At 41.7% G+C, this 17,968-nt stretch overlaps 1 protein-coding gene across 1 annotated transcript in view; it reads right to left on the reverse strand.

Annotated features, from left to right (window-relative positions):
- The window catches only part of SLC13A3 (solute carrier family 13 member 3), a 346,390-nt gene that overhangs the window by 255,235 nt on the left and 73,187 nt on the right, over nucleotides 1–17,968 (reverse strand). Inside the window, exon 3 of the mRNA XM_069243573.1 lies at nucleotides 1,867–2,030. Coding sequence (XP_069099674.1) covers nucleotides 1,867–2,030 — 164 coding nt within the window. The remainder of the gene's footprint in view (nucleotides 1–1,866; nucleotides 2,031–17,968) is intronic.

The following is a 17,968-nucleotide window of genomic DNA, read 5'->3' on the forward strand; positions in this document are numbered from 1 at the left end:
CTTTTGTCCTTTTTTTAGCATTGCAAGCCAATCTACTAAAAATATATTTATCAACTCCAAGAGTATATTACTGTCAACTCCTCACCATCGTTTTCCTTCTCTGAACGAAACATAAGGTTTCTGCATAAGATATCTGTACATCATGTCATAGACTTACTTTCATGAACATGGTACTGAACATGTCTTTTGTCATTTTGAATGGGTATACAGCAATACGTTTCCACAAAGAGATGGAGATAGCAATTATAAATGAAGTAAAGCACAAAGATACTTAGCACTGACATGGTATATAATTATTCAGTGATTTGCTCCTATTTTTATATAAAGCTTTCAGATTATTTTTGTATTTGTCTTATAGTAAAAGAAACAGAAACCTAAGAATAAATGGAGCTCATTTTGTGAAACTGAAATCGATCCGAATGTACAACGTCTTGCTATTCATCCAAACATATTTTTTAATGTTTTGCTAGCAATCTAATTTCCAGGGGTACATTTTACATAAGCCGTTCATCCTCATTGCCAACTTAGGTGTATATTTAGCTACAGCCTGAAGAAGTAGTTCCCTGAGCTGCATATGGAAAAGTTACTAGCTAATGCTTCAAATTTGCTGTGAGCTTAGAACATATTTCAGAAAACTTCATAGTTATTTGTTATCTTGTTGTGGGCACAACCCATATATTTCTTACACTAGTAACACATGTTCTTCATATTCTTGAATTCAAGCCATAAAATTTACCTTGAACCATAATAAACAATTAGTAGCTCATAATAAATAGGTTGTGCTGTTTCAGGTCTAAAAATGTGCAAGTATGTTCTTCAATAACATGTACTTTGAAAATTGACAATGGAAGTCAAGCAATACTACCTGAAGTACTGTCAAGCATTGAAATATAAAAGTGCAAACAAGTAACAACTGAATGTGCCATTAGTGTATGAGAAATACGACGATTTGATTGCAGGCAAAATAGCCTTTGACAAAGTTCCAACCTGCCTCAAAGGAGGGTCGGAGTATGTATAGAAAACACGGTTTGTTGTAGGTGGAGCATTGTAAGGATACGTTTCTACATACAGACCAGTTGTGGGGTCTGGTTGAAACTGGGTTACAAGAAATAGAATGCGATTGAAAGGGTGTTGAGACAAGTAATTGGGACAGTACCAGACAGGACAAGGTACACGTTCTTAATATTTACATAGTACATGTTCAGCATTCAGGAACACGCAGATAGAGTGGTTTGCCGGAAATCATACAATGTTTTGTTAACTGCTAACTATATGATTAGAAACCAGGTCTACAGGATCCAAAACCAGCAACATAAGTACCAGACAATTTTCCTCCTACCCTCTACCACCATTAAAGTCTAAGTAAAGCCCATAGGTAGAAAAGGTTGAGAGTACTTGCCTATAAATATACATGAGTACTTTTTACTCAAAATAACTGGGCATCGGGGAACATGAATGGAGGAAAAACATAAAAACAGTTTTAGCCAAAAAGGAGGAAATTGATCATGAAAAAGGCTTGAGATTCTGTTTTAAATTTCCATACCAAGCAGAGGTCAACTACTTATCACACATGCTTTCTACTGTTTCTAAACACTGGACTCCCTCACTTTTTCGAGGGGAGCCATCACTGGTCCACGAAGGCTGGATCTACTCAGATTTACAAGAAGACCATGGACTATTTCAATAAGTGTCATTTCAAAATAAAGTTTGACACATATCCCATGTCAAGATTTAACACCTAGTATAAGTCTGCCCACAAATATACCATTGCTCTACCATAATAATATTACAAATTGTGCACTATACTTGCAGCATTTAAACAAAAACATTTAAAAACATCTGTAGTTTTCACCCAGTAAGCATTACCAAAATTTTCTTCGCTGGATCTGGACATTTCAGTATCTTTTTCATCATCTCCATATAAGCTCTTCAAAATTGCACTTGCAATCGGGAGCATCATTGCAGTGGAAGCAGTATTACTTAACCACATAGAGAGGAATGCAGTGGTCAACATCATTCCTAATATGAGCCTAAGAAATAAAAATATAGTTATCAAATTGTGTGTTCAAAAACAGAGCAAGCTGAGTTCCTGGTAGAGTACCAGACAAAAGTATTGGAAATCATACAGTAATGCATTGACATTAAGTAGCCTTCTGTCAACCAGGGTTTCAGAACTAGTACAGCAAACAGGCATACTAATCTTTTAGGGAAGGGAGATGCTTATCTTGTTTTTAGGTCTGGCTTAATGGCACAAATGTTTGCAAGGCCTTTTGTTTCCAATATGCACAGGTTAGGCATTGGATCAGCCCTTCTCGGCCATTGACTTGTTTAGGTAAGCCCCATTCAGCCATCTGCTAGGAACTGGTTCCATACCAATGCCTGAAGGACTTTTGTTTTTACACCTTAAAGATACATTTAAACATCGCACTTTTTGTCACATTCTGTTCTTTATCTCATACATGCACCGATGTTGATTATCAGAGGTTAGCACAAATTAAGATGTGGGTGACACTATGCTTTAAAGTGCCACTCTGCTGCTGCCACCACCCAATATCACTTTTGTACTACTGCAATTTTATGATAGAATATAGATGAACATCCACATCCTTGGTCATATCCCCCTTTTGATACTGAGTTCAGAATTTGCCTCTCCGTTTCCAATGGTAAGACTTAGAGCCGAATTGGAAATGATCTCATTAGCTGATCTCAAAGCTTTATCCCGGTAGGATACTGGATGACAGTATAGACTACCCCAGTCCTCACAGTTTCAGAAGTTGTTGAAGGATGTCCCAGAAGCCAGAAGTGCATTAGTCTGCCTTGGTTCAGACATGTAAAGTGCATTCTCAAGTCAACTGATTTTTCGCACAATCCAGAAAACACAAATAAATACTAATGGTGAAAAATAATTCTGGGGCGCTAACGTGGCAAAATCTCAAGCTCAGGAAAGGTGCACTGTTGACAAAATACGCAATGATGAATCCCAAACCACAATAGGAACCATTCCTTGACTAGAATTTGCTACCCGAGAAAAGGGCTTTACAACTCAGATTCAGATTAGGAACATTACGAGTTTGGACTGCGACTGCCCTCTGTGTGGCCAGGAAACATTGACACACTTTATGTTCCTGTGTCTCATGTCACTTGGCCTCTGAAGGTTTCAGATCCATCCCTTATTTTTAAAATTTCAGACAATGAACTGCTAGGATGCCTTAACACTCTATTATAGATCTGACTAGCCGGAAATGTATAAGGAATTTTGTCAGGCAGTAGCTTCTTACATACACGCTGCTTGTAAGGAAAGAGAACAGTTCATCAGGATGGGCACCGAAAACAACACATACAGCAAGCTAGGGAAATAAATGAGTGTATTTGCTATTTTTGATAGGTATATTTTGCTGCTGACGGTTCAACATCCAGTTGCACTTTTACGGTAACAGCACTACCGGAGGATGCACTTTTACTACTTTTGCATTCATAAAGACAATGAGATTAAGGAATAGTTTTAAGTAAATCAATGATACATTGCTCTTTACATGTTAGACTAGCTACCCATATGAAGCACTTTGTTTGCTCTTTGTGCAGCTACATCATTATCATTAGTCGGCTTTTACTATGAAGAATCTTTGCACAATAAGTTTTCATCATCTTCGCAGATACACTTTCTTGCACTTTGTGCACTAGAGTTGCACTTTAATCAAATCCATTTATGCTATTTACCATTGTCTTCCTCCGGTTTAGAAACTTTGCATTTTAATAGCATATAACAAGCTTTTATCATCTTACCAGATACGCTCCTGCATTTTCTGCAATAGAGTTGCATTTTTACTTCAGTTGACCTATGCTGCTACATGCTATTGCGTGCCTCCTGTTGAGAATATTTGCACCTTAATAGCGTTATAGTGGAGGTCGCCACTTATATTAAATCTTTGGCTTAATCTTCTGTGTTAGTCAGCTTAATTATGTGGGTTTTATTGCATTCTTATTGGTCTGAAGTTTATATAGGCTGTAACACATATCTTCTGATGTGGAAGGAAAAATCATTGCTATTAAGGGAGTATGGAAAAATGTTGTATTATATGGCGTGTGCATTGTCGTACATCTTTTCAAGTAATCCTGCAGCTGTAAACTTTATGCCCATTGATTTTAAGGCTTTGTTGCAAAGCTGAAACAATAAATAAATAAAGGAATTCAGTGTTTGCCTCTCTTGTTCGCTCATTCAGTGTGCAAATGCTGCTTCTGACAATATAAAATGTACCTTCACGTCATTTCTCAGCTCCTACAGCATGTCATTCTGTCCCAGCTCATATAGTCCACGTTGCTGTCTTTCTCGCCAGCTCTTGAAGAGAACTGTCACTCAGCCCATCGTGAGCCACACTGAGGGATGTCCTCACTTCCCACCTCAGGCTGCATTTCCCCTCTGACTTTATAGTGTCCTATCTATGTTGTTCTTTCTGTCCTTTACATTCACAGTCTCCCGCCATCTCCCTGAAACCTGTTATACCAGGGTGTATATGCTACAGTGGGGAGAGCTTTGAATGATGTTGATAGTGTAGTTTGTACAGGAAGTGGGTAGATGTGCTCGGGCCATCAGAGAGGGGTGTGGAAATCAAATGGGGTGTGACAACCCCATTCATGACCAAAAAGAGAAGCTTAAAAGGAGAGATTAAGCAATTTTGATATTAAATGTAATTTATTAAGCAACAATCAGTTTTGAGGGCTTGTTGAGAATTGATTATCTTGGTCTTGTAGATAAGGCCTGCTGTTTTAATCGGCCATCTTGAATTCAAAGAGTAGAAAGGTAAAATAAAAAATAAGGGTTGAAACACCAATCCTCCAGACAAAAACACAAGGAAATCCAGAAGGGGAAAAACCTCCGGACACATATTTTACTGGAAGTTGCCAAGTAAGATCATTACATAAAGGGCAAGGAATACTTCCAGGAAGGTACACAGTAGAATAGTAGGGTGACGACATGAAATCATTACGCATGAGTAATCAACTGTTAAGGCAGAGAAATTCGTGACACGCTAAAGGTTCACTCTCAGCTCTTTTTAATCCTTTTATAGTGTGAGAAAATCAATCACCTGGAAGACTGAATGGAAAAAAGAGGAAGAACACTTACGTCATGACAGATGAGTAAAAAAGGAAAGAAAGACATCAACAACAGTGAAGTTCCAGAAGAGAACCCCTGGAACGGATAAGGGGAAAAATGAACGGAGTTGCAGTTTTAAAGGTCTATCAATATTAGATAAGTCCTCAAAAAACAGCGCTATAACAAACTAATATGATACTTTAGATTCTCAAGAGAAAAACCTTAATTTGTTTAGAGGCATGAACAAACTGGAACTGCGCTCAGAGGAGGAGCACTGATTGCCAATGCAGAATTGTGTTAGTCAGGATGGTGGAGGCAGTAAGAGCGCTGCAGCAGAACCACGGAAGGGGGAAGAATGCATCAGACAGTTTGCATCTGAAAAAGTATTTGCGAATTGGATGAGGGAGGGTGTTGCTGTACACTTTTGAATGAGTTCCATGGAGCAAGTTGTTGTGTCTGAACCCTGGAACGTGTCTATAAAGGAGAGTCAGCATTTTAGTCATATTTTTCGCAATTAGTTTTCGAACCAAGTATTCAATTGAACAACATAGCAAGTAAGCATATACATTTATAATGTTTATACAATTAAAGTCAAGTTTTATTTAACAAATGTATATAATGGTCTGGTTCAGATAAATCACTTGGTTGCAAGAACGCCACAGCAGATATTTAAAAAATCAGGGAATTTGTTCTTGTCTTTCAAACTGTGTCCGTTTTTTTAACATGTGGGTGTGAAGTACAATGTATGAATTGAAATAAATATTTTATATGGTGAAAATGTTGGGCAACCTGGCTTGAGTGCATTCTCGAAAAGGATGACTGTACTGTAATCTTTGGATTTCTTAACATGGGCATATGATAAACAGAACAAAGGCTCATGGTTTTTAAGTTCTTATGCTGTTATCAACCACGTGTGTTCCGATATGTGCTGGGACAGGAATGCCCCTTGTAGAGCCTATTATACCCCAGCAATAACTTCCCTGACAGACTTGTGACTGCTTCTGAGAGTAAAGAGCTGAGGGCGTTGTACTTGGTCCAGTTCAGTGGAACGTCGTGAATGATATATTTGTCCTCATGGAACCCCGCCTAGCGGCAAAACAAGTTTTACCTCCTAAAAGAACGATATTTAACCATGAATGTAAACTGAAAGAGTTGGGAAAAAACACATTTTGAAGACGGTGAAGTGACTTCCGTGCAGCTGTTTAAAAGTTGATCCTGCACTGATCATTTTGCAACACAGCTCAAACGTTCAGCACAACCACAAATCTAGGGTATCTAACCTCACAAAGCCCACAGCTTCCTTTTTGCCCCGCTGGCACATCTTGTCCTCTTAGTTTATGACAAAAGTCCCGATTATGATCAGGTAAGGAATCCCCTTTTGAAGGCAAACGTCCATCTGTGCCTAAAATGGGATCACGGTTGGGGACAAACTGCAGGTTGCTCAATTTGCTTCTGGAAAAACCTTGCACAAATCACAGATGCAAAGAGAAGACATGAACTGTTTGAGAGAAGAAGAGGGGTGAGGGAGCTCATGGAAAGAAAGAAAAGCGCACCAGAACCTGGACTGAGCATCTCCGCCCTCTCTGGCTCAACCCTCCGGCCACAGCGGTAGGACTGCAGCCAGACCGTTCCACTGATGCAGCTCCGCTCGTCCGCTGGGCTGCTCAAACTGGTTGAACTGTGATTGGAATAGGGCTAACTAAACCCCCTTCTTGACAGCACAGTACAGCAAGCCTGCAGAGCCTGCCGTGAAAGAAACCATGAAATGTTTGTATGCATGGGGTCGGAAATAATATGTGCGATCAGTGTGCCAGTGTTCTTTCCAAAGTGTTCAATACCTAATCAGGTACAATCGGTGCACCCACACATTTCTGAACCTCGTGCAATCTCAAATTAGCAAGTGCTCGATTTGTGTGATCGCTGCGATGATGAAAAACGACCTGGGTGAATCCCTAGGTTTGCATGACACATCTCTGTGTCAGTAGGCTGAGAAGGTATTCAGGACCTGGTCTACTTCATCCTATTGTCTAAGTACCTTTCTAAATTACCAATGTTTTTCTATGGATACTTTTTCTTAACTTAATAACTCTTGATCCCTGCAGTCAAATCGTGTTGTTTGGATGACTTTATTGATTTCATGTGTACTAAATTAGTTTGAGAATTTAAAACATACTTATGTCTTATCTTCAACAGTGCTTTGGCATTATTATGCAATCACCAAATGCACTTTCACCTGAAGAGTCCCAACTGCTGTGCCAGGTGGCCAAGGATAAGCTAAAGAGGCTTCAGTGAAACCTAATTTTAGTCATTTATTTATTTGAGTATTGTGGGGCTCAGCAACAGTTCACTTCAAGACAGGCCTCTCTAACCCACAGACTGGTTGTCTAGGCACATTCTATTTTAGTTTGCTCACTATAGCATCCAGTTTTTAGAGTATTTTTGGAATACAATCTTGGGGGGTTTTGGTCTGTAGTGTTAGACCAGTCAGCCTTCCCTCAAACATTTTTCCTGCTTGCCTCCAATCTTACGTTTTGTTGTTTTGCCTGCTTGCCTCCAATTTCGTTTTTGTTGTCCTCAGGACTCCATTGCTAACCAGTGCTAAAGTGCCTCCCCTAAACAAGATTTTGATTGGCAGATACCCAACTGGCATGTTTAATATTCTTGTAGGCCTCTAGTAAAGTCCACTACATGTTCCCAGGGCCTGAAAATTAAATGCTACTAGTGGGTCTGCAGCACTGATTGTGCCACCCACTTATCTAGCCCTCTAAGCAAGTCCCAGGCCTGGCACTGCAACCTGAAAGCATTATCACAATGCCATGTCGACTTGGTATTTAAAATTCCTTGCCAAGCCTTAAACATCCCCTTTACTAGGTAGGCCCGATTAGTCCATATGCCAGGATGCTATGTAATTAAAACAGAGGGCATGTACCTTTCATTTTTACAATCGCTGGTATTGCAAAACTCCCAAATTCATTTTTCACTACTTTGAGGCCTACCCCCTCATAGGATAACATTGTGGATTCCTTATTACATTTACTCATCCTTAGTTCCTGATTGAGAGGAGGTAGATCTGTCATGTGTAGTACCTAAGGAATTGTATCTGTAAATCCTCGTTAATAGTAAAGACGGCATTATTGATACAATTCGAAAAATTGCACTTTTAGAAATGTGGCATTTTCCTGCTCTTAACTATGTGTGCCTGCATCCTTTCTCTTATCTCTCGCCTAGGGTGGATGACAGCTGGGCTTTGTGTAGTTCCTCTAGACAGCCACACACAATTGGAGCATAGGTGCGACTTGATGGTCTCTGATGAGCCATCAAGACAGAGTCAAAGAAAGGAGCTGACTACAGCCTCAATGTGCACCTTAATAGGGAGTGCCCTGTCCCCACACAAATGGCTGCAAACCCTTATGTAGTGTGTCTGGAGCCAAAGAAGGAAGGGAGGACCGCTGTGCACTTCAAAGACTTCTTTGAAGTCCCTACCCCACTTCAAAGGCACCACTGTTTATAAGAACTGGGCCTCAGACCCTACAACTTCATCACAACTCTTGTCCCGTAGATACCCTGCCAGGATGAAGGACTGCTGTGCTGCTCCAGGACTGCCACTTTGCTGGACCGCTGCTCTAGGAGAACTGTTGCCAGCGGTGATGGCCTGCTGCCCTCCTTGCCTGGGCTAGATGGACTGGACCCATAACTCTCCAATCGAGAACCAGAGCGACTGCAAGGGCCAGCTTACCAGTATCCTGATATGAAGTATCAGGAACATAAATTACATTCAAACAATCCAACACTACAACCCGACTCTGTCAGCTTTGAAGCTGGCATGCCAACTGGTGCCACCCCAGTCATGGATACTTGAGATCTTCAGCTGTTGCTCCAGTAGAACTACTGCATCTCTGCTGTTTGGTGGACAGAACCAGAACATCTCTGCCTCAGCATGGATAAAATCGGTGCATCATTATCAGAACCAGCACTGCAGCATTTCCTTTTAAGGTAAGGTCCCAATGTCCCATTTGAGATGACATCCTAGATGCCGAATTTCACATTGTAGCCATTGTGCTCATCTGAATCAATGCATTGCCTCATAGTCAACATGGACAGCACCTGAACCCAAACTCAGTCGCTTCTCGGCTCTGGTGCATCCCCACCACTGCCTAGGGAGATTCAACACATCTCCTTAACTGCGTGGGGTAAACCAATGTATACCCTGGTCTACGTGGTTCAGTACCTGCGTAACACTCCTGCACTAGGATTTAAGGCACTTTGGTTCAGCAGGCCAAATACAGTCTCTGTAGATGGCCAGCGCTCCATCCCAGTCAGCCTGAACTTTTGACTTTGTCCCGGTCCAGCATGCTCCGATAGCCCCAGCTGGCACTTTTAGCTTCTAAGAGCTTTTCTACAGTTTATACTTTAAAAATTATAACTCAAGTTCTACTTATTGGATCTTTGTCATTTTGGTCTTGTTTAATAAATTAAATTAAGTTCTAGTTTACTAAAGAGGTGTGGTATCTCTTTACGTGGTGTTTTCCCTGTTTTACTGTTTGCAGTGTCACACAAATGCTTTACACATTGCCTCTTAAGGTAAGCCTGCTTGCTCTGAGTCAAGCTACTGGGGGTTAGCACAGTTAATTTAGGGAGTGTCTTGTGACTTACCCTGACCTGGATTGTGGTTCCTGCATGATCAGGGTGCACACCTATGTCAAGCAGAAAGACAATTTCTGACATGTAGGCAGATATTTTGAGGATCAGGTATTTAAATTCAGATTTAGGTAAGATGAATGTAGAACGTATTACATTTTTAGGCTGAAGTCCATGCTTAAATTGACTTGAGGCTGTGAGGTTGTGAGTTGGCCCATTCTTGTGGGCGAGTGACTTTGTAATTACAGGAGAAAGATATTTGTCCCTTGGAATGCCCATGTGAGCTGAAGTAGTATTTAGCCTGAAGCTGTAAAAAATATTGAGGGCCTGATTAGAAGTCTCGCAGTCCGACTGCAAGACTTCCAATTCTGCATTGGGGAGGCGTTCCCCACCACCGTATTATGATTTCACTGCCATGCCAGCCGGAGGACAGGGGAAGAGCTGAGGCCAATGCTGCTGCACTGTGTGCACCGGCAGCTCACTAGGAATGCACTCTGCCTGAGTGTGCTGACAGGGGAGCCCCTGCACTCCCATTGCCATGGGCAGTGCAGGGCCCCCCCTGTGGCCCCATTCCTCTCTTTTTGCCAGCCTTCCATGGCGGGGTCGTCACCATGGAAAGGTAAGTTGTAATCAGCATGGCGGTGCCGAACTTCGAAGAGCTGTAGTTGACCACGACTAGCACTGCCACCAACCTGTCGGGATCTCTGATACTGGTGGTGGCGGCGGTGTGCTGGCGGTCCGAAAGCCAGCATCATAATTTGGCGGTCTGATGGCCACCGTGGGAACAGTAGTCCAAGGACTGCCATACTCGTAATTCGGCCCGAGTGTTAAAGTTAATGGAATTGTATTAGACTTTTCAGCCTTGGCGTGGTCTCCCTTAACTTTTTGCCTCGGTTTCCCAGGTTGTTGATGTGTGCTGGACTCTGATTTTGCTGTTTTTGTTAACCAGTGCTAAAGTGCAAGTGCTCCTTTACAAAATGTGTATGTAATTGTTTTATCCATGATTGGCATATTTGATTTATTAGTAAGTCCCTGGTACGGTGCCCTAGATGTGCCCAAGGCCTGTAAATCAACTGCTACTAGTGGGCCTGCAGCACTGGTTGTGCCACCCACATAAGTAGCTCTGTAATCATGTCTCAGACCTGCCACTTCAGTGTCTGTGTATGCAGTTTTGACTGTAAATTCTAAACCTTCCCTTTTCTTACGTGTATGACACCCCTAAGGTAGGCCTTCTGTAGCCCTAAGGGCAGTGTGTAGTGTATGGGTAAGGTAGGACATATAGTAATGTGTTTTATATGACCTAACAGTGAAATATTGCTAAATTCATTTTTCACCTTTGCAAGGTCTGTCCCTCTCATAGGTTAACATGGGGGCTACCTTTAAATCTGATTAAAGTGTAGAGTTCTTCTGGGAGCGGATGGACATGAGGAGTTTGGGGTCTCTGAGCTCACAATTTAAAAATACATCTTTTAGTAAAGTTGATTTTAAGATTGTTTGTTTGAAAATGCCACTTTTAGAAAGTGAGCATTTTCTTGCCTATACCATTTCTGTGACTCTGCCTGTTTGTGGATTACCTTTCTGGGTCAGTTTGACAGTTGGGCTGGTTGCACCTCACACTAGACAGTGACACAAATGGAGCTGGGGTGTACTCTGCATTTCCTGATGAGCCATCTGTGCTAGGATGGAGGGGAGGAGTGGTCACTTACTCCTGAAAGGGCTGTGCCTGTCCTCACACAATGCAGTCTCCAACCACCTGGTGAATGTCTGGTGCCTGGCATGGGCAAGGCATTATTTCACATTCAAGAGAGACTTTGTTTTGAAGTGGGCCTACTTCAAAGGAGAAATTGGGTATAAGAAGGGAACCCAAAACCACAGACGTTAGAACACTTCTGGAAACAAGAGGAACCTCTGCCTGGAGAAGAGCTGAAGAGCTGAGGAAGAAGAGCTGCCCTGCCTGAGACTGTGCTTTGTGGAGCTATCCTGCAGTTGCTGCTTCTGCCAGAGTAAGAGGTCAAAGAATGGACTTTGTGTGCCTTCCATCTTGAGAAGAACTCTACAAGGCTTGATTTAGAGCGTGCCTCCTATTGTTTGAAGTCTCAGGGACAGCAAAGACTTCTCCCTGCCCGCACCTGGAGTCTCTGGAGAGACACCTACTCTACTCTGCTCTGCGGTGCCCATCCAGTTCCTGGGACCCTGAAAGGAGAAGCTGGCAGCCTAAGAGGAGGAAATCCAGGCACAGAGCACCGCACGGGGAAAAGATCGACGCAACTCCAATCTGCGGCTGAAGAAACGGCACACCTCCGGCTCTATGGCTGAAAATCGACGTTCGCCAGAAACACGACCGAAGAATCGATGCACGGAGCTACAGAAACGACGCGCAGCATCGCTGACGGAGGCTTGGAGATTGCAACCCACGCTGCGTGATTTTTAGATCATCGTGCGACTGGATTTCCGCCGCAAACACCGCTGGGAGTGTAAAAACAACGCAATGCCTGCTTGGACTCAAGAGTGCTGACCGGATCGACACATTGCTCTCCTGCGGTGAGAAAAAACGACATGCCCCGACCCGACAGAAGGAGAAACGACGCAAGGTCTCGTTCATGAGTGAAATCGACACATCGCAAGCCCTTTTTGACGCACACTCGCCGTTGTTATTTTTGATGCACCCAAGGTACATGTTCACGCTAACAGTCTTAGAGTGTGTTTTAAACTACAGAAAGACTCTTTTTGCTTTTTAATTGAGAACTTCCCTTGTGCATTTTTGACATTTTGGTCTAGTTTTGTTTAGATAAATATTTCCTATTTTTCTAAACCTGTGTTGTGTCATTTTGTAGTGTTTTCATTAAGTTACTGTGTATGTTGGTACAAATACTTTACACTTCACACTATGAAGTTAAGCCTACTGCTCTGCCAAGCTACCAAGGGGGTAAGCAGGAGTTAGCTGAGGGTGATTCTATTTTACCCTTACTTGAGTGAGGGTCCTTGCTTGAACAGGGGGAAACCTGACTGTCAACAAATGACCCAATTTCTAACAAATTGTATTTAAGAATATTACAGAAAAAACAAGAAATACAAATACAAAAGAATTAAAATGTCTATAAGCACTCTTTACAAAAATATTGTTCAAAATTAAGATCGATGATTTCATGAAGTCTTCACGTCCTCTGATAGTAGTACAAATCATCAGCTGGCAAACCTGATGAGAAAAAGTCTCTCTTCAATATGCAACTGCATTTCTTGCCTTAGCATCCACAGAATCATAATATAATAATTGGCTATATGTGGTTGCTTGTTACAGATTTTCTTTCAACACACCCACTGAATGAATTATAGGCTCAAACAACTATGGGGGTTACAGGAGATCAATTTTGTTAAAAACATTCCTTAGATATTCCATATCTGGCTAGCGAGCTTTCAAATAAAGGAAACATTTCTAGATGTTAAGCATGGAAATACACAATTTTCTTGTGTCTTCTCGTTATATTCCATAATTTTTGTTACCAGGGAGAGGGACCCAAGTACCTAATCTCTCCTTCCACACCTACCTTCTCTACCCTCTGCTGGTCCACCTATGTGCACTGCTGGAGAGGGTGCTCGAAGGTCAAATTTGTGCCACAAACACAATTACAGGTGTATAAGCTAGCCAATTAAAACAAGCATCTGCAATGCAACAGGTCTCGTATTTCTCCGAGTTAGAGCTACTAGCAGTTGCAAACTCCCAACCTGACTTTTCTTGCCTCATTAAATAAAAAAAAAGAGCGCAATCGCGCTCAGTTCACTCGTAGTGAAACCTATTGGCAAAAGAGCAATTATCTACGTAACCGGCAAAAGTGCAATTAACTATGTAACAGGGCGCTCAACTTATGCCAAGCGAGATCGCGCTGCGAAAAAAGAGAGAAAGTAGTCCACAAACCGGACGGAAAACATCGAGCCTCGTATGTTTTCAGTACTTGGTCGCTGCGCTCGATAATGGCTAACTACCGGAAAAGGCATGACGTATGCATGCCTTCAACTAATGAAAGCAAGCATATTTTAAAATGTAAGTCCACTGACCAATGAAAGACACTGACGTGATATGGATGGGGCTCCGAGCCCTTTTCTAATTACTACAGCGTCTCGCAAGCGATATGCATGCGCAAACGCATGCTAGCACAGGCTCGGCCCTAAAAAGGAGGCAGGAGGTTGTCTACCCTGCCCAAATACTTTACACTTCAGCTTGTGACATAAAGCTCCCATTGGCTCTTCCCAGCATCCTACGTCAGCATTATTTTAACATGTTTTTTGCAGTTTAAAATATGCCTAGCAAAAATATTAATTGATGCAATTAGATAAGGACGACAATGTCTAACACATGATCAAACACAATGTCTGGGGAGTTAAATAGCCTACAGAACCGCTTTAATGGCAGTTTGTGAGAAAGATTATTATCAGATGAATTCAATTATGTTGGATTACAGTAGTCATTCAATGAAGTGTTTGCAATGAACTAAACGTTTACACTCCCTGCCTTAACCTTGAGTAAGTACAATACCGAAAAAAATGGGTCTTGATGTTACTGAGAAGCCAGCAGGTGTAAGGCATGATTTCTGAATCAATATTTTTCTTGATAAACCGTAGGTGCCTTTCCACGCCTGAATACTTGACAAGCATTTAGAAAGAGTGTTTGGCGTGTTTTAATTTTCATCTTGCGCTATTTCGTCTAACTCAGACACCATCATTGAAAACACTAACAAGGTGTAGCAGCACTTATTGTGATTACTGGAGACCAGAAGGGGTGAGGCGACTCCAAAGCCCACATTCCATTTCAGCATGTGGTCTCCTGGAGGAGGAGAGACCTATAACAGCTGCATTAAAAAAAATTAGCTCATCCCACACTGCACGGAGAACTTACTGTGATTACTGGAGGTCAGAAGGGTGAGGTGACTCCAAAGCCCAAGGTCATTTCAGCCTGTGATCTCTTGGAGGTGGCAGAGCCCAACAGCAGCTGCCCTTCAAAATGCACTCTCAGCCCACATTATGCACAGGCCATGCCTCAGACTTGCTTTTTAGAAGACTGGGCCAATAGTAGGTGTTTCTGAGCCTGTCTGCGGTATGGCAAAGCCACCTCTTTTAGTTTTTGCAACTCTGCCCCGACTTATTCGGGTCAAAATGGGAAAAGGAAAGCCAGCTGTTTCATGCGGTAAGGATCACACACTCCCTTGCTTTGTTGCTTCCTATCTTACAAATGCTATGGAAATGACTGTGTGTCACCAGAAAATCCTCATTAGAGTTCTACTCTAGTAAGCAGTCTAAAGCAGGAACAGGTTTTAACTCTAATTCTGGCATCATGACTCCATCAGTTTTATTAAAGGAAAAATCTAAGGGAAAGATGGCCAATCCATGCACCTCTAATGAAATTCGCACCATTGATCCACTAGATAACATTGGCACAAACCTGTATCTGATTCAGTGGGATTTCCAATAGCTAAGAAGAAAAAGGACTCAGCCTGCCCCCTGCATTAGAATGCTAATGCTCCAACAAGAACTAACTTAGCCATTTGTTGGATAGGTGATGAGGACTGAGCGTATGAGCAAATGCTTTCTGCTCAGTGCCTAACTGAATAGATTCGAGAGTTTGGTGTCCAAGCTTTTTGACTCCGTTTCTGTGAGGCTGGGGGAAAGTATCCTGGTCCTTGCAAAAACACCTTCCCTGATAATACTCACTAGACTAAAGACGCTTCAACTGCTGCACCATGAGACTGGCTGACCCCTTGTTCCGCCAAGGGTATGCCAGTTCTTTCAGCCATGACTTTTCCAGCACACAAATTCCAAGAGTGTCCTGTCTTGTCCACTGCACCAACCTAGACCCTCGAATGTTCCTCAAGTCTGTGCTCCATCTGCTGTGGGTAAACGGTTTTCCTTCTGGCTACTCCCAGTAACAATACTGCCCGTTTTGGTGCTTACAGGCGTCCCATTGTTGTGCACACGTCAGAATGAGGTACGTGACCAACGTTAAACAACACTGTTCAGTGGGTAAACAGGAGACTTGGTGACTTAAGCCTGTGGCACAATTAAATCTCAATAGCTCACAGAGTTTAGTAGATTAGATCAGGCATGGGCAGAAGACTAGTGCCAATGACTGTGGTGAGAGAAGAGCTAATGTTGCAGATTGCCTTTTAAGACTACTTAAAACCTCACTTCTGGGGGCGTGGCTGGAGGTCACACCGTGAGGCTTCAGCACTTCCTGGAAAGAAGGAGATGTTTTCACATCAAAATGATTAATTTCTTCAGCATTTTTGAGCACTGGAGCTCTGCTGCTGCATAAATATGCCTTTATCTTACAGAGACATCGAGTTTTGAAGTCATTTCAGAGACTTCATGTGAGGGCCTGAGGTAATTATTTATCTGCCTCATTTCACTCCTTAAGCCTGTGCACAAACCTAAACTTTCACAGAGATGTTTCTATTTGACTTTTAACTGCTTGCCTGGATGTGATTCTACAAATCTAGTTTCCTCTGCAATTGAATATTTATTACCTTCTGACAGCCAGCTCAACTTTTGACCTCTCTCTTCAAACACATTTAGCTGAGGTTTTCAACTTTCAGTATTAACTGGCAACTCTTGTCAAGGAGCTCTTTCAAATTGTTCTTCATAGCATGGTAAATGCTTTCCTTTGATGGAGGGGATTTTTTCCTTTTCAGAAGGTTCCCTTAAAACTAGTCAGCAATTGTTTGACTATGTGCAGTAAAGTGCTTTGCTCTTGTGGTATTCTGTCATGCCTGTTATGAGAGAATAATTTAGGATTTTCTATTTATATTTTTTTTATTATATTTTGCTCTGTTGTTGGAAACTTCTGGCAGCAGCTTCTCATCCTCATATAATTTCATCAACACCTCACATTGCTGGCTTCCTATTACCAAATAGCTCCTGGCTTTCATGGGGAGACCAAATAATTCTCAGAGTTGCCAGCCATCATCTTTCTCCAAGTCTAATAGTCCTCTTCGAGTGGTGCGCACACATATAACTAAATCTTCTCTACCATCAGCTTTAACAATGGATAGTGCTGCAGTCTTTTTAAAGGATAGTGCCTCTTCATCTCATGCTGCTGGCGCAATTGCGAAAAAAAATCTAACACCTTCTCCGTCAAGCGCCCCAAAAAAGACCTTGATTCTCCCTCAAATCACCTACACATCTTACTCTAGATGATGTCATGGAGGAATTGCGTGCACTAAAGCCCTTTATGATGGACACTAATGCCTCTTTGCAACGTATTGAGGAGCAATGGTCCCAACACGAACAACAAATTTGTACTCTGGAACAGAGAGTCAGTAACCTTGAAGATTGTAACACTGTCAATCCTCAGATCTCTAAAGACATAGCTCAACTTAAAAGGCTTACCGAAAACTTAGAAAACAGAAATAGGAGAAATAATCTTCGCCTTTATGGGATTCCAGAAGGTTCGGAAGGCTCTAACATGATTGCATTCCTTCAAACAGCAACACCTTCAATTCTTCGCTTGCCTCCTACCTCTCCCCTCTCTATCCAACAGGCACATTGTTTAGGTCCACAGACTTCAACTGGCCCTCGTGCACATCCTAGAGGAATTAATATTCTCTTTCTCCAATTTACTGACTTGATGCAAATACTCTCGGAAGCCAAAAAGATGGGTTCTTTGCTATGGTCAGGTCATGAAGTGTTTTTCACGCAAGACTTCTCTCCTGCTACAGCTGCACGTCACAAACAGTTTTTGGACTTACGTCCACAACTCAAATCGTACTCGTTTGAGGAACCTTCAGCACTACAAACATTTATTAACCAACACAAAACAGAAGCAATGGAACTAGGAGCATCTGCAATTACTTGAAGATATAATTTAATGTGTCTTTAATGTCCTTTCTTTTTTTTTTTCTGGACAGTTTAATAGTAATGGTTATGTTTAATATTTATATCCATGATTTTCCTTCTCTGCATATTCTTATTTTCATATATATATATATATATATATATATATATATATATATATATATATATATATATATATATATATATTTTTTTAGATAGTGTTCTTTGTGCAATCCTCATGTTCCTTTCCCAACTGTATCCCTTTCTCACCATCTAAACTGTTCTCCTACACGTTCCACTGGTAAGCTTTGATTTTTATTGTTTTTCATGTCACAGTCCTTTACTGTAGTTGTTACGTTATTTGGTCTCCTGAATGGTACATTTTTCGTTTGTATGTTTGGTTTTTTTCTTCCATGA

Source organism: Pleurodeles waltl, chromosome 7, assembly GCF_031143425.1.
Source record: "Pleurodeles waltl isolate 20211129_DDA chromosome 7, aPleWal1.hap1.20221129, whole genome shotgun sequence".
NCBI classification, from domain to species: Eukaryota; Metazoa; Chordata; class Amphibia; order Caudata; family Salamandridae; genus Pleurodeles; species Pleurodeles waltl.